Source organism: Hyperolius riggenbachi, chromosome 9 (genome assembly GCF_040937935.1).
Source record: "Hyperolius riggenbachi isolate aHypRig1 chromosome 9, aHypRig1.pri, whole genome shotgun sequence".
NCBI classification, from domain to species: Eukaryota; Metazoa; Chordata; class Amphibia; order Anura; family Hyperoliidae; genus Hyperolius; species Hyperolius riggenbachi.
In genome coordinates, this window is record NC_090654.1 from 107,906,500 (window position 1) to 107,927,173 (window position 20,674).

The window sequence follows — 20,674 nt, forward strand, 5'->3', positions numbered from 1 at the left end:
CGCCTCTCGTACATGTGGCGGTCCTTGCGGGATCCACTTTCCGGCCACCCATGTGCAGCGGGCAGTTGTTAAGTGGTTAAAGAGACTCTGAAGCTAGAATAAATCTCGCTTCAGAGCTCATAGTTAGCAGGGGCATGTGTGCCCCTGCTAAAACACCGCTATCGCGCAGCTAAACGGGGTCCCTACCCCCCGAAATCCCCTCCGTGCAGCCGGGGATCTCTTCCGGATTGAGGCAGGGCTAACCACCGCAGCCCTGCCCCACGCGCGTCTGTCAGCGCGTATCTCCGCCTCTCCCCCGACCCTCTCAGTCTTCCTTCGCTGAGAGTAGCGGGGGAGAGGTGGCGATGCGCCGCTGATAGACGCGACTGGAGGCAGGGCTGCAGTCGTTAGCCCTGCCTCTAGGAGCAGCAAAATCTACGACCAATTTGGTCGTTGATTTTGCAGGGGGGGGGGTGAAGGGACCCCCGTTTAGCCACGGGATAGCGGCGTTTTAGCAGGCGCACACATGCCCCTGCTAACTATGAGCTCTGAAGCGAGAATTATTCTCGCTTCAGTGTCTCTTTAACTTCAAACCTAAAACTAATAAGAATATATATAAATACTATATATAAGTACTATATAAATACTAAATAATAATAATAATAATAATAATAATATATATGTATGGCCCGGCGTTGCCCGGGTATGTATTTGGCTGGTGGCTTTTTCTAACACTAACACACAATTACTCAATTATCTACTTTCTGAACTTTGCGGTCTTTGGCCTCAATATTTTAAATTGAAATGAAACAAATCTGATTAGCTGTTTGTGGCTCCACCCCTTTTCTGAATTTAAACTCCAGTCACCCAATGACCAACTGTACCAGGTTTGAGGCTTGTGCCATTAACAGTGCAAGAATGGCAGCAATTAAATATTCCCCTTGAAAAAAAAGGATGAATTTTGATTGGCTTTTGTAGGCTCCACCCACTTTTCTGAATAGTTTGAGAACCCTACCATTAACAGTGTAAGAATGGCTGCAGTTTACATTTTCCCAGTGAAATTTGTATTTGTCTCTGCCCACTTTTTGGTTATGAGGATAAAAAGTATCCTATATGTTATTCCAGATAATGTACTATGTGTGTGTCAAATTTCATTCAAATCCGTTCAGCCATTGTTGCGTGATTGGGTAACAAACATCCAAACATCCAAACTTTCACATTCATAATATTAGTGATATATACAGTGGAGGAAATAATTATTTGACCCCTCACTGATTTTGTAAGTTTGTCCAATGACAAAGAAATGAAAAGTCTCAGAACAGTATCATTTCAATGGTAGGTTTATTTTAACAGTGGCAGATAGCACATCAAAAGGAAAATCGAAAAAATAACCTTAAATAAAAGATAGCAACTGATTTGCATTTCATTGAGTGAAATAAGTTTTTGAACCCTCTAACAATAAAAGACTTAATACTTAGTGGAAAAACCCTTGTTTGCAAGCACAGAGGTCAAACGTTTCTTGTAATTGATGACCAAGTTTGCACACATTTTAGAAGGAATGTTGGTCCACTCCTCTTTGCAGATCATCTCTAAATCCCTAAGGTTTCGAGGCTGTCTCTGTGCAACTCTGAGCTTGAGCTCCCTCCATAGGTTTTCTATTGGATTAAGGTCCGGAGACTGACTAGGCCACTCCATGACCTTAATGTGCTTCTTCTTGAGCCACTCCTTTGTTGCCTTTGCTGTATGTTTTGGGTCATTGTCGTGCTGGAACACCCATCCACGACCCATTTTCAGTTTCCTGGCAGAGGGAAGGAGGTTGTCATTCAGGATTTCATGATACATGGCTCCGTCCATTTTCCCGTTAATGCGATTAAGTTGTCCTGTGCCCTTAGCAGAAAAAACACCCCCAAAGCAAAATGTTTCCACCCCCATGCTTGACGGTGGGGACGGTGTTTTGGTGGTCATAGGCAGCATTTTTCTTCCTCCAAACACAGTGAGTTGAGTTAATGCCAAAGAGCTCTATTTTGGTCTCATCAGACCACAGCACCTTCTCCCAGTCACTCACAGAATCATTCAGGTGTTCATTGGCAAACTTCATTGGCCTGCACATGTGCCTTCTTGAGCAGGGGGACCTTGCGAGCCCTGCAGGATTTTAATCCATTGCGGTGTAATGTGTTTCCAATGGTTTTCTTGGTGACTGTGGTCCTTGCTAATTTGAGGTCATTCACTAACTCCTCCCGTGTAGTTCTAGGATGCTTTTTCACCTTTCTCAGAACCATTGACACCCCACGAGGTGAGATCTTGCGTGGAGCCCCAGAGCGAGGTCGATTGATGGTCATTTTGTGCTCCTTCCATTTTCGAACAATCGCACCAACAGTTGTCACCTTCTCTCCCAGCTTCTTGCTAATGGTTTTGTAGCCCATTCCGGCCTTGTGCAGGTCTACAATTTTGTCTCTGACATCCTTGGACAGCTCTTTGGTCTTTCCCATGTTGGAGAGTTTGGAGTCTGCTTGATTGATTGATTCTGTGGAAAGGTGTCTTTTATACAGGTGACTAGTTAAGACAGGTGTCCTTAATGAGGGTGACTAATTGAGTAGAAGTGTCTAACCACTCTGTGGAAGCCAGAACTCTTAATGGTTGGTAGGGGTTCAAAAACTTATTTCACTCAATGAAATGCAAATCAGTTGCTATCTTTTATTTAAGGTTATTTTTTCGATTTTCCTTTTGATGTGCTATCTGCCACTGTTAAAATAAACCTACCATTGAAATGATACTGTTCTGAGACTTTTCATTTCTTTGTCATTGGACAAACTTACAAAATCAGTGAGGGGTCAAATAATTATTTCCTCCACTGTATATATTCTGATAATAAGGCGTGTATATGGCACCCGGTGTTTCCATTGTTCATGCTGCTCCGCCACCTGTCGCATATCACCCCTTTATGGGGCAATGCCAATCTCTATATTTCGTAGCTCTTAAAAATATCCATAACCCTTACCTCATACTAGGAGGAGATTTTCAGTATGTCCCTAGAGATGGTCCGAATATCAAATTGTGGGTTCGCGAATTTCGAATCCGAATCTCAAAACAACAAAAGTTTTCAAATCTGGCGAATCTCAATAGACTTCAATGGGCCGGAGAATTTCAAAACCCACAAAGACTGTGTTTGGCCACAAAAGTTATGGAAAAGTTGTTTCAAGGGGCCTAACACCTGGACGGGGGCATGACGGAGGGGGATCCATGGAAAAAGTCCCACCAAAAATTACGTAGTTGGCGCAGTGTCGTGTATTAACAATTATTGCCGCTTTACACTGACAGACCAAACGCTGCGTTTAACGCGCTGCAGTCCGCAAACAACCGCAAAGACCTTTAGTGATTATATTTTGGTTTTTATCAGTTGACACCTCCTGGACATAAATATATGTTAGTGCTCTCGGTGGCAATCTTTGTGTAGTGGTTAGTAGTGGCCGCCGTGCTTGTGCGCACAGTCGTGGGGGTGCAGGCGGTCATGGTTTTCCAGCCTCTATGGTCAGGCTGAGGTAGTTCAATGACAGTTAAGTGACCAAAAAAACACTGATGATGCACTGAGGCCTTATACAGGGGGCAGTAGTAGATACTAGATGCCAGTAGTGGTGGTGAAGGATTATTGGGTTAGGGCCGGTGCACTACTAGGACCAGAAAAGCAGGCCTGTCTCCAATAGCGCTGAGGTCTTATACAGGGGCCAGTAGTGGATACTATATGCCAGTAGTGGTGTGGGTCGGTGCACTACTAGGACCAGCAGACCTGTCTCCTACAGCAGTGAGGTTTTACACAGGGGCCAGTAGATACTAGATGCCAGTAGTGGTGTGAAGGTAGGTTATGGTGGGTGCACTACTAGGACCAGCAGACCTGTCTCCTACAGCACTGAGGTTTTACACAGGGGCCAGTGGATACTAGATGCCAGTAGTGGTGTGAAGGTGGGTTATGGTTGGTGCACTACTAGGACCAGCACACCTGTCTCCAACAGCTAACTTAACTTCACATAGACCAAATCTATGGCAGGGCAGCTTTTTAAACTTCTTTTGCATTCGCATTTCAGCGTGCATGCGTAAAAGTGTATTTCTTTAATACACTTCTGCGCAATTCGAATTTCAGCCACAGGAAATGAGCGTTAGAGAGCCTCACCTCCTACTTGGCTCGCAGCCAGAAAGGAGATTACTGCGCATAACCTCGATAAGGCTATTTTTAGCAGTGCAATGCACTCATCTCAGTGCAGCTACAACACCGGTTCCCAGTGTGAAACCAGCCTGAAGTGTGACCAGGAGCCAACTTAATGTGATGTTGGATTATTTATTTCGATTATTCCCACACAGTGAAATGGATCTTAACATTTTTATCACCATTCTGCTACCATAAACGTTTGCACAGCCACACAGATGTTTCATGGTCTCTAATTAGTTGTCTGGAGAGCTGCTCTTCACCCCAATTGCACAGATAAAGCAGATAACCATCTAATGCAAGATTATAAAAAAAGGGACACAGGTAAGTAAAGCTAGTACTATATGTGAATTATCTCACACTCTATTTTAGCATGCAAATTTGTAACTGATGGTAATAATATGCAAATAAGCTGAGGCTTTTGTTTGATGACTGGTAAATAATGTACTGAGTTTACTTATTCTTTGCATAATCTTTGTACTATTATTTGTAAATGATATCCCGCAGGTATGCTCATGGGGGTTCCATTGCAACTATAATTGACAGCACAGCCGGAGCAGGAGCTGTATACACATGTGGCAGCGTCATGACAGCCAATCTCAACATCACTTACCTCAAGTAATTTTCACATTTATACTTGTTTAACTGATAAAACTATTACGCCCCGTTTACACTTAATCAGTTCAGAGCCGGGACAAGGTCCCCCAGCACCCAAGGCTGAAACACTAAAGTGCCCCCCCCCCCATCCTCCACCCCAGCCGTCACACACTGATTGCTGTTAGACTAAGAGGCTCCCAACACCTTTATCTCTAGTTATTTGGCTTGCAGTCACTGCCATGTATCCCCTTTTCTTATTTCTCTCTGCTTTAAACACAATAGGAAAATGATAGCTGAGTAAGTTGTGCGCCCCCTCCTACACTGCGCCCTGAGGCTGGAGCCTCTCTCGCCTCTGCCTCTGCCTGACCCTGAATAATTTGTTGTGCGTTAGTGTGCGTTAGTACACATTGGTACGCGTTAGTACGCGTTGGTACAAACAACAAACAAACAAACACAGAACATTTATATCGCGCTTTCTCCTGGCGGACTCAAAGCGCCAGAGCTGCAGCCACTAGGACGCGCTCTATAAGCAGTAGCAGTGTTAGGGAGACTTGCCCAAGATCTCCTACTGAATAGGTGCAGGCTTACTGAACGGTACGCGTTAGTACGCGTTTTTACCATAGCAGTGCATTGTGAAAAAGATTTCAGTTAAAACGCGATAAGTGTGAAAGGTGCCATAGGAAAACATGGGACTTACTTTGAAAATCAGTTTTCTTTCAGTTATAACTGAGAGCAACTGATTAAGTGTAAACAGGGCCTTAGTGTAATTGCACTTTTGTAAAGGGAATTATATGCTTCATTGCTGCAAAGTTCATGTGACAACTGAATGTTCTAAAAATATATCTGGCTGTGCAAAACCTCTGTTTGATGGACAGAATTTCCCATAATTCTCATCTCATTTTGTCGGTTTATCTCACAGTCACTTTGTGGAATTTTGATACAGCGCCGCCTATTACTTTGGCGGCCATTTGGCATTCGCGCTGCGCTGGATTTTAGCCATGTCATAATCTTAATTATGGCTAAGTGGCGCCAAAAACATCACCATAATTCAGGTGCCGGACCCCAAATTATGTGCACAAAGTAAGAAAAGCAGTAATTAGTAGGTGGAATATATTTTTTATATTCTCCAAGGTTACCTAGTGCAGGGAGAGTTGTCTCTCGGCTTCTCCCTTCGCCCAGATGAAATGCGGCCATTTCATACTTACTGGTTTTGATACTCCCTTTAGTTTACAGTGATGAGTCTTTCATTTACTTACAAGTTTTACAAGTAGTAGTCCACTAGGATTACTGGATTGCTTTATTTTGCACTTCACACCTTTAAAACTGTTCATTCCCACTGATCAGCTTTTTTTTACAGGAAGTTACTGTGGTGATTTGTGAAAGTGTACATACACTTTACAGTGAACACGAGATGAAAATAAACTAACGAGATAAACATTCGGATCTGTCCTCTTTCCCCTAAAAATGACTTTTTTTTTAGATATCTCAAGGTTTTATTTTATGTACAAACATTTACAAAGCAGATTTAATGTTTTATAGTATCTGCTCAATTGCAGTGTCTCAAGAGTCCCAGAGTAAAAAGACACTATTGACCTTTTTATCTTTTCCCCTCTCAGTAAAAAGACCAGATATCTGCTTAGGAAAGTGTTTTATAGCTATAATTTGTTATCAGTGCCTTTGAGACAGGGAAAAAAGAAATGGTGTCTGTATGCTTGCCACTGTATATACACATGTCTATCTCATGTCACATGTCATCTCGGGTACACTTTAAATATTTTACTTCCTGATTTAGAACCAGATTGAATTTAAATGACATCTTTATGTTGTGCACGCTGCTAATGTTGCAACGCATTCGCTGGCAGGCCCATTCTCCTAGGATGCACCTTGCTGGTAGACAGTCATGTGAAGAAAATTGAAGGCCGTAAAGTATTCTCTGGCAGCCAGATCCGCAGTCATGATGGGTCAATACTCCATACAGAAGCAACAGGTAAGAAGCAATCAAGAGCAATATAAACATATACTAAATAATAATAATAATAATAATATTTTCTCATTTCCTGGTTTCTCAGTATTTTAACTTATGCACACCTGATAGGCACAAAATGTATGCCTGGTCTTCCAGATTCAGATGAATGCTGTGCTGCCTGTCCAATCGTGCCCTATCTCAATAGTAATTTTTTTAATTGCTTGTCAGCTAGCTCTATGTAGTTATCAAACATATATCTAAAACTCAACCAAAACTAAAGTTGGCCATACAGTTGTTGATCTGCCACCAGATCCACTATTAGATACATACCTCTCTGATCGAATCTGATCAGAGATGGATCTATTGCCTGCCCGCACACTGCAGACCAATTTCTAATAGATTTGGAAGTTGCCCTAATGCCACCGTCTGTCAGGTCGTCTGTATTCCCCTCAAGAGTACCTGTCCCACCCCTGTGCCCTTGATAAGTGTTGAAGCCTCACCTTTCATGCAATCCTTGCCTCATACCTTTTCTAGCATCTTTTCCAATGGTCACTGCGAGTGCCGTTGCCAAGTGACACTAGCATGTTTAGGGATATCAGAATGTGCGTTGACGGCACGTGGTACAGACGCTCGAGATGACAATTGAGAAAGACACCGCAGGAGGCAAAAATTCACATTGGCATGACAGTTGAGTCTTCAACACTCACCCTGGGCACAGGGGAGGGACACATACACTTGGGAGGACAGCGGCCAGGGATCCGTTGGGTCAGCTGGCCGATTACTGAAGAGAAGGGGAACAGCGGGCACAGAGATCAGGAGAGAGGGTGAGTAATGGAAATTGATGGGTTTCAAAAAGTTCTATATTTAGTGCAGAGCAGAACAGTCCAAAGATTTCCACATCCCAAAGCAATGCAGAAAGAAAATAAATATGACTGTTTCTCCTTTCAGTCACAAGAGTATTCTTTTTTATTGCATTCCAATAAGTACTATAAGCTCAGGGGAGAGAGGCTAATGCTGGGAATACACCACAAGTTTGTTCAGCGGATAGATGGTTCGACAGATAATTTCCGACATGTCTGATCTTATTTTCAATCATTTTTCTGATTGATTTATCATAGAAGTGAATAGAAATAAGATCGGACAGTAAATCGACTGAAAAATCTCATTGTGTATTCCCAGCATTACAGAGTGACAACCAAAGAATGTTGGTAATTGGGTGAAGATTAGGGGATGCTCAGAATTATAAAATGATTAAAACAGTTTAAGAAGGAGTGTAAGTAAAGGGGTGACCCTTTCACAATGTCACAGACCAGCTGATAAACCAACATACATTTTATGAATGCACTAAAAGGCAATGGGCTCAATTCTGGTAGTGTTTAGTAGTAGTTTATTTTCCTCACAGGGGCGTAGCAATAGGGGGTGCAGAGGTAGCGACCGCATCGGGGCCCTTGGGCCAGAGGGGCCCCGAAGGGCTCTCCCTCATCTACATTATTACCTCTCTATTGGTCCTGTTCTCATAATAATCACTTCTATAGATGCTGTGAATAGTAGTAATCACTAACAAACTGTTTGCCAGCCTCTTCTTGCACCTCTGACACTGTAGTTGCCATTGGCAGGTTTTGGTGCACCGTATCAATTGTTATGTATAGAGTGCTTGGGGGGCCCCAATATAAAACTTGCATCGGGGCCCACAGCTCCTTAGCTACGCCACTGTTTCCTCATGAGGTAAATCAAATTCCATGAGGTAATTACCTCATGGAATTTGATTTACCTCATGAGGAAAATAAACTTTTGAATTCTGGTAGTTTAAGTAAAGTTTTACCTCATGTAATTTCATGAGGTAATTCATGTGGTAATTTTCGACTAAAAATGTGTGGTATTTAGTAGTGAAATACCTCATACTTGAATTCTGAAGAGAAATAGGAGGTGTGTTTGCATGTCTTTTACCTCACATAATTAGACCTACCTCTACCACATGATACATGTATTGCTGTGACAGAATTATGATATCTGTCACATAGCATGGAGCCTTTTCAGCTTGTTCTGTGTTCAGGGCCCCCATATTTTGCTGAAATAAGTAAAAGTGATCTGACCAACGAATCCCCCCCCCCCCCAGCTTCCATTTTGTTTTAAAAAAGAGAAAGCGCTCCAAACCCTGTACAATCCTTCATCTGCCACGCCCCCCCCCCCCCCCCCCTCAACATTGCCATTTCCCAACCTCTGGTTGGAAAAAAAAGTAAAAATTCTCCAACCCACAGCCTCTATTTAAAAAGAAATTAAGTAAAACTGCGGCAAACACCGATTTCCCCCCCCTCCTCTGGTTAAAAGTGCTCCGAGGCCCCCCCCCCCAGCAGCCTCTAAAAGTAAAAGTGCTGTAACCTCCCCTCCAGACCCCTTGCCTCTAAAAGTAAAAGTACTCACACCCCCAGTCTCTAAAAGTGCTGACCCCTCCCCCAGCCTCTAAAAGTGCTCCGCCCCCCCCAGCCTCTAAAAGTGCTCCTCCCCCCCCCCACCCCCAGCCTCTAAAGGTAAATGAGCGGGAATTTTTTTTATATAATGGATGCCTATAAATTTACTTTTTATAGGTTGCTACATAATCAAATACACCTTCCCTCCTCAAAAAAAGAAAAAAAAAAACATCTTCCAAAGACCATCCTAACTTATGGAAGACAATTACTTATTTGCTGCAGGCTTACCACTGAAATACCTCATGTTTTACCTCACTCTATGCATTTACCTCATGTTTTACCTCATGTTTTACCTCATGCTTTGAAATGGAGAAAAATCTTTCAGAATTGATAAAAGAAAAGTTAAATACCTCATGAGGTATTTTACCTACAAAAAAATATTTACCTCACATAGCTACCAATGCGTTTTGTAGTTTATGCCTTCTTACTGAGATCATATTGTGCCTATAAAATACGAAAGAGGCTCATACTTAGATTAATCTGCATGTAAAAAAGTATACATAAAAATACAATTAAAATATTACTAAACATTTTCATATTAAAGTGATATGACACTCAGCATTTCTTCTTTTCTCTTAAAGATTCTTTAAAGCAAAAAAGGTACTACCAGAAAAAATACTGAAAACACTGGTAGCAAAACAACATTCAAACAGTTTAACACTGCATCATTGCTGAACTTGAGGAAGTGATTACAATAGTAGCTGAAGAGAAAACAAACAGGATAATATAAACACTTCTAGCAGTGTCTCAGCTGAGTACAAGCCAAAAGCGTGGATACATCAGTGGATACATCGCAATATATAAATACAGCAGTTATGCAATACATTACAATGGCCGCTTTCAGTGTAGATAAACTGTACTTTGTGAACTCGTAATTTGTAAACAGACAAACAGACAATACTACATGTGCACAAAAGAAAACATAACTGTATGGGTAATAATACGTAGGAAAATATGTTTTACTGAACGTTATGGCAGAGTTTAATCCCTCTTTGAGTAAGGTATGCATTCATTTTTCCATGGAGTTGCATCTGAGCAAATCGGTTGCCATATTCAGACAGAACAAGAGACCTTTTATTTTTGCCACAGAGTAACACCGCTATCACCAAACGCTGCCATTCGGCTGCAATTACATGGCGCTTATGGCTAGCAACCAGGTGGCTGAACTGCTTGACAAATTGGCAGGGCAGCCATCTGTGGAAAAGAAGCCTTAATAACTGGTGGGAATTGAATTTAAACACAACCATATTTAGTTCCAAAGTTTTTTTTTAATTAAAGCAATTAAAGGTCCACTAGTCTCAGGTGGTTATTTGCAATGAAAGTGAATGCAGCATAGTCACGGCATATATACTTGCATATATTTGTTTACTTTCACTAAAAAAACAAGTATGAATGTGTCAACTAAAGGGATAGTCAAATAAAATCCATTGATTTTCAGTGGAGTAACCAAGCAGCTCGGGGTGACCCAAACCACTAGGAATGTATAGGGGGTAAAAAAGACTGAAAAGCCCTCCTACTAATCAGCAATGCTTGGTGAAATTTGCCTTCTTTAAACAGAAGGACATTTGCAATAATACAGCTATAAGTGAACATTTGTGGTTACCCACAATGCACCACTATTGAATATACAAATTATACCTTTTCTCCCCTGTAAGCAAGGTAAGCATCCAGAACCGCTGGTGTATAGCAAGCCTATAGCTTTAAATATTACATACACAACCAGACCAACCCCACATGTAGACAGCCTGTTTCGGGATTTTGGCCCTCGTCATCAGTACATGGAAGGGATTGATATGGCTGTATGGGATAGGGCTTGGACCAGTACAACAGAGTAGCCAAGTAGCTGGGGTGACCCAAACTACTAGGAATGTATAGGGGGATGAAAGAGACCAAAAAGCACTCTTAGTAATAAGCAATGCTTGGTGAAATTTGCAACAAACACGGTGAGATGGATATAGGTGGGTATGACTCGACTGAGCACAAAAACCAATATACAGTTTTAAAAATAAACTCTTTATTAATCTCAAATTTATCAAGGTTAAAAGACTTTATAATAAAAAATATGAGGTGTCCCGCAACCCCCTACTCCCCCACCCGCCTCCCCTGTAGGCTTCAACCCTCCACAACCAACCTCCCGCCCAATAATGATACAGGTCTGGTGACGTCACCCTGTAATGGCTATTGAGTATGTTTCTAGGCAGTGAAGCACATAAGTATGCTTCACCCCTTAAAGCTGTAGTCCATATAACTCAGAGGCTTCATGCACAATTTGAGCCTGCCGGCTTATGTTAGGCATTTTTCATAACACATGATCCGGGATAGAAACAGTTCCAAGTATTGTATGGATTAATTCATATCGCAGCACATTCATACAGGTTGTAAACAATGGCCAGTTCAATCATAGTAATATCCAGTCACCAAACCAATGCACATTATCCCTTTTCGCCCCTGTAAGCAAGGCAAGCATCCAGAACCGCTGGTGTATAGCAAGTCTATAGCTTTAAATATTACACAGTGTAATATTTAAGAATATAGGCTTGCTATACACCAGCGGTTCTGGATGCTTGCCTTGCTTACAGGGGCGAAAAGGGATAATTTGCATATTCAGTAGCGGTGCATTGTGGGTAACCACAAATGTTCACTTGTAATCTGAATTATTGCAAATTTCATTCTGTTTTAAGAAGGCAAATTTCACCAATTATTTTCAGTGGTTTGTGATCTCATGTACCCGTTATACTCTGGGAGTTATTATGCACAGTCACAGTTTTCCTCCAACACCAACTGTAATCTACAGAAAAAGGATCCCCTTCTTCATAGAGCGCCCCAGTTTGCAAATGTAACGTATATCTGTGTCATTGTTATTATTAGTAGGGACGAGCGCATCTGCCTTTTGAAGTATTAGACCACCTGTAATCTGCTGCAGTTGTCTGACATGACCCAGAAGCATTGGAATATATGTGTTTGGAGGAATGCTAAAGAGCCTGTGCATAAAGGCAGAATTTAAAAAGGACGTGTAGGGAAAATAACGTAGTAAAATTGTAAAACATTTTTACAATTTTAATTTATAAATGATTTAGGCCGTGTTTGTTGATTGTAAAATCTTTACTCACCCTGATTGACTTTCTGAAGTTTATCACAAGTGGTTTAGAACTGGCAGGTACAGCTCTGCAAACTGTTAGTTTTTGAGAGTTACAAAACCGGTACAAAATATACCTTATCTCCCAGAGTGCTGGGGGGGGGGAGGGGGGAAGGAATTCCACATAGCTAATCAACGTAGGCTAAACATCACAGAGAGGGCAGGGCTAAATTCAGTTTTCAGCAATGTATAAATATAGGAAGTGTTTCTGATGCTAGGTACGCTTGTTCTACACTGTATACTGCTAAAATATACCGGTAGGTTAAATTGGGACTCACTTTTATGCATGTCTATCCAACTTTTTTTATCCCAATGTTTGGCTGTTTGTCTAGTATTATATTATTACTTGCATTATTTCTGTTATTAGCCTATACCATGGTGTGTTTAACGAGGTTAGACTTTGTACTCAATTGTCTTTTCTATGGTATTATTTTGTGGTGTAAATAAATAAGTAAATGTGCTGATAGTTAACTGTGTTAAGGTGGCCATACACTCATCGATCTTCTCATTCGATTCCTTGCAGATTCAATTCATATGCTGGGAATCGATTTTCCAAAATGTCAGATCGATGGATTTTTGATCGACTTTAACTAAAAATCTACCGAAAGTATAGATTGGACAGTGTAATAAATCTTTGTTGGTTGCTATGGGCAACAACACTACACCTTAGTTCGGCACCATATCACAGGAAGTGTGATAACTCGACTCTCATCACAGCAACAGCATAGGAGATAGACAGGGCCGGTTTAAGCAACAATGGGGCCCCAGGGCAAAATAAACCTGGGGGGCCCCCCCAACATATACCCCGGAACAAAAATCGGCATTAGGGGACCTTTTTTGCAGCTGGTATAGTCAGGGTGTGAAGTCCCAATCGGTCAGAGCTCCACATTCTGGCTATCCCAGCCTGCATGGGGGACAAGGGGTTAAAAAGTTTCAGGAGGGGGGACCCCACATAATTAAAAAAAAAAAAAAAATTCCCACACTCTAAACATAAAAAAAAATTGGGAAAATAGGAAAAAATGCCAGGGATCTTCATACAGCCATATTGCGGCTGTATAGCGATCCCTGTCCAAAGCATTGCGGCTGCGTATGGACCCCCTGGAAACCCCGTCAGGAAATGTATTGCTCTTTCTTTTTATACATGTAAAATTACACTACCGTTAGGTTTGCTACTAAAAGTGAAATTTACCGCATTTAAAACTATACTTCTTTCCTTCTAAACTTTAAAATCGATTTTCTCAAAAACTATAACGTCTTTTTGAAAAATTGTTTTTTCCTCTTATTCCTAATGATCTCCTTAACATATCCTGCAAATTTAGGGTTTCTAGCATTTAAGGTGGATTTGTTATTAACCATTAAAGTCGGCAGGTTTTTGAATGTTTTTTTTTTCCTTTGAAACTTTAAAATCGATTTTCTCAGGAACTATAAGGCCGATTTGAAATTTTTTTTTTCCTCTTGTAGCCACTGGGGGCCCCTACAAGCTCTGGGGCCCTGGGGCAGCTGCCTCCTCTGCCTTAATGGTAGCGCCGGCCCTGGAGATAGAACTTCTTAGACGTTGTCAAAGTTTCAGGAGTTTATTCAGTAAACAGATATACAGATGCTTATCTCTACATGTTCGTTACGCCTCAGCGAAGCAATTGGTCTGTAGTAAGTCATCTTTGCGTTACAGGCTCTAGGTCCATTCCTTTTGAATGGCAACCAGGCTTTCTCTTATGTTACATCTATACTACGTTGCACTTAGGCCTATATACAGCATACAGTTAGATAAGATGACAAGACATTACAAAAAGAGTAGAAAGTGGAAATCATCAGCCAGAAGTCAGAAGAAGCAGCCGTAGCCCCCCCAGGAGCTCGTTAGCTCTTCTTGTACTAAACGCTAAAGAGTTAAATGTGACATACAATCAAATTGAAGAAAAAAGCGGGGCACCACTCCTTTTAAAAGTCCCTTTATTCCGGTGGGGGAGACAGCAGGTACATGCAGTGGGGGTATCAAGTGCCTGACAGCTGTTTCGCTGGTTTAAACCAGCTTCTTCAGAGGCAGTATGTACACAAGACACCATAAAAACGCTTCTTAAATATTGTAATGGAGGCCAGAAACACCCTCCCACCTCTCCGAGAAACAAGTACTCTGATTGGGTGCTGGGCGACACAAACCACCTCCTTACCTCTAAACCTGACAGACACCTGCGCTCAGCCAACCGCTGACATCGCCGCATTCTGTCTAGAGGAAGCTACGTCATCGGGGTAAGGTCGCCCAATCAGCTGGGAGTAGGGCGGGGGTTGTGGCTTCCCCCATTACGGCAAGAGAACGAGCAGCGTCAGCCAGCGTGGAGCGCATACCATACGGACTTCCGTATGAGGGGGCGGAAACCTACCTAACTGAGTGTCTGGGACGGCTCTAGCCAATGGCGAGCGGCGAGTCTCCCCGCACACACAGTCCCAGCACTCTTACTGGTCATCGGTTAAGCACTCCTCAAGCATGGATACGCCCACTGCAGCTTGTAAACACTGAACGTTCTCCAGCAAGTTGCATAGAAAAGTGATTAAAAACACATAAGAATTAAAACTTAAAAATAGCTTCTTCTGTAAATATACACCACATACTAAGCGTAAACTTCACAGTCACCAACATATCTAAAGAGAAGTATCTGAAATATAGTAGCAAGGGTGCATGGGTCATATCAGGATACAGTAGGGGCTAATACGGAGTCAGAAAACAATGCAGCTCATTCCTATCATTTAAGCCCAAAGGGCCACATGCCTTAGTTAATGAAATGATCCTGGCCTCTTGCTGTAATAGCAATAACTCTCGATTACCTCCTCGTCGGGGTGGCGGAACTGTTAGAATGCCTGCAAACTGTAAACAACTAGTATTACCATTATGTTTTTCTCTCACATGTTTAATTAGTCTGCCCGCCCCTACCCCTGTCCTGACAGAATTTACGTGGTAATACTAGTTGTTTACAGTTTGCAGGCATTCTAACAGTTCCGCCACCCCGACGAGGAGGTAATCGAGAGTTATTGCTATTACAGCAAGAGGCCAGGATCATTTCATTAACTAAGGCATGTGGCCCTTTGGGCTTAAATGATAGGAATGAGCTGCATTGTTTTCTGACTCCGTATTAGCCCCTACTGTATCCTGATATGACCCATGCACCCTTGCTACTATATTTCAGATACTTCTCTTTAGATATGTTGGTGACTGTGAAGTTTACGCTTAGTATGTGGTGAATATTTACAGAAGAAGCTATTTTTAAGTTTTAATTCTTATGTGTTTTTAATCACTTTTCTATGCAACTTGCTGGAGAACGTTCAGTGTTTACAAGCTGCAGTGGGCGTATCCATGCTTGAGGAGTGCTTAACCGATGACCAGTAAGAGTGCTGGGACTGTGTGTGCGGGGAGACTCGCCGCTCGCCATTGGCTAGAGCCGTCCCAGACACTCAGTTAGGTAGGTTTCCGCCCCCTCATACGGAAGTCCGTATGGTATGCGCTCCACGCTGGCTGACGCTGCTCGTTCTCTTGCCGTAATGGGGGAAGCCACAACCCCCGCCCTACTCCCAGCTGATTGGGTGACCTTACCCCGATGATGTAGCTTCCTCTAGACAGAATGCGGCGATGTCAGCGGTTGGCTGAGCGCAGGTGTCTGTCAGGTTTAGAGGTAAGGAGGTGGTTTGTGTCGCCCAGCACCCAATCAGAGTACTTGTTTTTGGAGAGGTGGGAGGGTGTTTCTGGCCTCCATTACAATATTTAAGAAGCGTTTTTATGGTGTCTTGTGTACATACTGCCTCTGAAGAAGCTGGTTTAAACCAGCGAAACAGCTGTCAGGCACTTGATACCCCCACTGCATGTACCTGCTGTCTCCCCCACCGGAATAAAGGGACTTTTAAAAGGAGTGGTGCCCCGCTTTTTTCTTCAATTTGATTGGATGGCAAAGTTTCTTGGATGAGCACGCTCTGCATCTTGGTCCCAGCCCTGGTGTGTCTGCCCTGCTACATTTGGTGCCAGGTACTGTTGTCTTTTTTTGTCTTTATACCAATTGATGTTTATGGACTGTGCACAAATGCAAGAACCAGAGGCTGTAAACCCTGAAATTAATAGGGAATCTGAAGCGGAAGCTGGTCCCAGCATCATACGGTTCAGAGCAGGAAGGTCAGATTGGATGACTTTTTTTACCGATCCAGCAAGTGGTACTGAAGCCAGTAAAGCAGTGGGGGTAAAAGTACTTCAACAAGACATCAACCGACTGTCAGAGAAGGAAACCAAACTTTTCTGGACAGTAGCTTCTCTAAAGAGGTATGATGATGAAAAAATAGCTTCACGTGGTTTCAGGAATTTTAGAGAAGCCAGTGAGTATAGATCCGACAAGGACTTTATTGAAGAGTGGGAAGAGGAACATATAGGCCACTCTCTACGTCTCCAGGCTATCGTCCTGAAACGCACTGAGCGTGAATATCACACCACAGTGAAAGATCTCACAGCTAAAAAGGAGGAGTATCTTAAATTATCTTCTGAGGCCCAGTTAAAAAAGTTGGAGGATAAAATCGAACATCGCCTAACCCCAATACAGGACGAGATCAAAGAACGTAAATTACGTAAATTTAGAAGGGACCAACAGGACTTTAAAGAGGGTAAAGTTTTCGATTGGGGACAACCTGTAAGACGTACAAGAAGTAAGAGGAGAAATCCCAATAAAGAACCTAAAGACTACTGGACCACTGATTCAGGGTCCAATTCAAGTCCAGACGAGGGTAGTCCTAAGAGAAAGCCGAAAACAAAACCCAGTCCTAAACCAATTATTAAAAAACAACAATGTGCCGAGGTCCCTTTAGACACAGAATCCGGAGGGGAGGACGGCGACGAACCGGCCTCCAAACGAGTGAGAACAAGGAGGGTCTCATGGGGAAGGGGGACATATGGGAGGGGCTATCGAAGGAGGAGATAGATAGTCAGTTCTCCCTAAGCACTGCAAATGAATTACAGATCCTTAATTTGGCCGAGGTAGAACTACCTGAGGGGTGCATGACTGTCTTGAAAAAGGGCCTCAATTTCTCTCTCACAGCCAAGTTTGACTTTTTCAAATTTGAGGTGGACTGGTATAAGACTATACGCAAACTAAATATCATGACATGGCGGTTAAAAGACCCTATTCAGGTTCCAGTGGAGAGAAGAGTTAACAAATTCACCACCATCAGCAATCTGGGATATATAGCACCCTTGTTGAACACCACCACTGATATGAAAGCTCTATTGGATTTACAGTCTTTGTTGGAGGAGAGTGAGACAGGTTTAAGCCAAGAGATGGAACTTGTGACAACAAACGAGGATTTCCGTCCATGTAAATCAGTAAGGGACTTTGGCACCACGCCAGGCTCAGCGGTGGACATTTTCAACCACCATGTCCTGGCAGATATACAGGCACTAGTATATCCTAAGGACCTCCCAAATATTACTGAAGTGGAGAAGGAGGCATTGGACTGGCTAAAGAATAATGAACAAATTGTTTTGAAGAAAGCGGATAAAGGGGGAAACCTCGTTATTATGACAGCTGATTATTATGTACAGGAAGCATTAAGACAGCTGGAAGGCCCAGATGGCTTTTATGCCAAACTTAGGAAAGATCCAACTTACCAGTTTAGTCTAGCCCTACAATCGTTACTTAGGAGGGGTGTGGAGGGAGGTTTCCTTAGCAAGAAAACGGGGGAGGGTCTGTTACCCGAATTCCCCAGGAAGCCGGTATGGTATTTTCTCCCCAAGGTTCACAAGGACCCGACCTGTCCTCCGGGCCGTCCGATTGTGTCAGCTAGGGGGTCACTCACCGAACCCTTATCCAAGTTTTTGGATTTCAAGCTCCGACCCTTTCTGCAGCATGTCACCACCCACCTGGCTGACACCTTAGACGTCCTGAACAGGCTGGGGGACGTGAATCTTGGGGAGCATGCCAGGCTGGCTTCCATTGATGTTGTTAACCTCTACACACGCATACCCCAGCGTCTGGGTACCAGGATCATTGGTGAATTTTTGCAAGAAAAAGGCAAGGACCCAGCATGGGTCACTTTCATTTGTGAATGTTTGTTTTTTGTCATTTCACACAATGCCTTTTTGTTCAATGATACCTGGTACCAACAGAACTCAGGGGTTGCCATGGGAACACCGGTGGCTCCTACATTTTCGAACCTCTTTTTGTGGGGATGGGAGAGCAAGGTCATTCTGAATGATGCCAACCCCTTTGGGCCGCTAATAGGACGCTGGTACCTCTATGTGGACGACGTCTTGTTTATATGGAATGGCAATGATATCGAGTTTAACCAGTTTCTATCCTTCCTTAATGATAATGAATTCAACATGCAATTCACGGGGGTGTTAGGAGGTGATAGATTACAATTTCTAGATTTGGAACTTTTTATTGATGGTGGTCAGATTCTATCTAAAGGCCATAGAAAACCCACTGCAACCAATGCATTATTGTCAAACACCAGTTACCATCCGTCGCATACAATCAAGGCTATCCCATATGGCCAATATGTCAGACTAAAAAGGAATATCTCCAGAAGGGAGGATTTCCTCCAACAAAGTCGTGAATTGACGATACGCTTGGCCAATAGGGGGTATAGCATGATTGAGCTCAATAGAGCCTTTCGTCGTGCTGATAACCTTGAGAGAACTAATCTGTTACAACGTAAGCCCCAGAAACGTACCCAGAGAGAGCGAGACACTCATCAACCCCTCACATGTGTATTTGATTATACCCCTATGGCAAGTCAGATTAAATCTACTATTTTAAGACACTGGCATATCTTACAAGATGATCCTCTATTGGGGTCTTACGCCCAAACCAAACCCCTGATTTCATTCCGACGAGCAAAAACCGTCGGAGATACTGTCACCAAAAAGTGAATACAGAAGGACGAGCTCTTCAAATTGGTTACAGAGATGCATCCCTAATGGAAACCACAGATGTGGTAACTGTAACCATTGCCACCAGTTTAAAAATGGGCGGAGCATACAATTGGGAGGTACCATACTCACTATAAAAGATTTTCTGCATTGCAGATCTAAATATTCGGTATATTGTATTGTTTGCAGATGTGGCTCTTTCTACATAGGGCAAACCACCCGTGAGTTATGTACCCGCTTTCAGGAGCACGTAAATTCTGTCAGGACAGGGGTAGGGGCGGGCAGACTAATTAAACATGTGAGAGAAAAACATAATGGTAATACTAGTTGTTTACAGTTTGCAGGCATTCTAACAGTTCCGCCACCCCGACGAGGAGGTAATCGAGAGTTATTGCTATTACAGCAAGAGGCCAGGATCATTTCATTAACTAAGGCATGTGGCCCTTTGGGCTTAAATGATAGGAATGAGCTGCATTGTTTTCTGACTCCGTATTAGCCCCTACTGTATCCTGATATGACCCATGCACCCTTGCTACTATATTTCAGATACTTCTCTTTAGATATGTTGGTGACTGTGAAGTTTACGCTTAGTATGTGGTGTATATTTACAGAAGAAGCTATTTTTAAGTTTTAATTCTTATGTGTTTTTAATCACTTTTCTATGCAACTTGCTGGAGAACGTTCAGTGTTTACAAGCTGCAGTGGGCGTATCCATGCTTGAGGAGTGCTTAACCGATGACCAGTAAGAGTGCTGGGACTGTGTGTGCGGGGAGACTCGCCGCTCGCCATTGGCTAGAGCCGTCCCAGACACTCAGTTAGGTAGGTTTCCGCCCCCTCATACGGAAGTCCGTATGGTATGCGCTCCACGCTGGCTGACGCTGCTCGTTCTCTTGCCGTAATGGGGGAAGCCACAACCCCCGCCCTACTCCCAGCTGATTGGGCGACCTTACCCCGATGACGTAGCTTCCTCTAGACAGAATGCGGCGATGTCAGCGGTTGGCTGAGCGCAGGTGTCTGTCAGGTTTAGAGGTAAGGAGGTGGTTTGTGTCGCCCAGCACCCAATCAGAGTACTTGTTTCTCGGAGAGGTGGGAGGGTGTTTCTGGCCTCCATTACAATATTTAAGAAGCGTTTTTATGGTGTCTTGTGTGCATACTGCCTCTGAAGAAGCTGGTTTAAACCAGCGAAACAGCTGTCAGGCACTTGATACCCCCACTGCATGTACCTGCTGTCTCCCCCACCGGAATAAAGGGACTTTTAAAAGGAGTGGTGCCCCGCTTTTTTCTTCAATTTGATTGGATGGCAAAGTTTCTTGGATGAGCACGCTCTGCATCTTGGTCCCAGCCCTGGTGTGTCTGCCCTGCTACATTTGGTGCCAGGTACTGTTGTCTTTTTTTGTCTTTATACTAAATGTGACATCATCTGAGCAGGGACGGA

General features: G+C 43.0%; 2 protein-coding genes across 3 annotated transcripts in view; one reads left to right on the top strand and one right to left on the bottom strand.

Moving 5' to 3' along the window:
* Positions 1 to 9,628, bottom strand: part of LOC137532597 (zinc finger protein 383-like) — a 70,771-nt gene extending 61,143 nt beyond the window's left edge. The window contains exon 1 of the mRNA XM_068253282.1: positions 9,594 to 9,628. The gene's annotated coding sequence lies outside the window, so the exon portion shown is untranslated. The remainder of the gene's footprint in view (positions 1 to 9,593) is intronic.
* LOC137532598 (acyl-coenzyme A thioesterase THEM4-like) overlaps positions 1 to 20,674 on the top strand; it is a 54,492-nt gene that overhangs the window by 25,164 nt on the left and 8,654 nt on the right. For both annotated transcript variants that reach the window (XM_068253284.1, XM_068253283.1), the window contains exons 5-6: positions 4,685 to 4,795; positions 6,637 to 6,761. In XM_068253284.1, the coding sequence (XP_068109385.1) occupies positions 4,685 to 4,795; positions 6,637 to 6,761 (236 nt within the window). The remainder of the gene's footprint in view (positions 1 to 4,684; positions 4,796 to 6,636; positions 6,762 to 20,674) is intronic.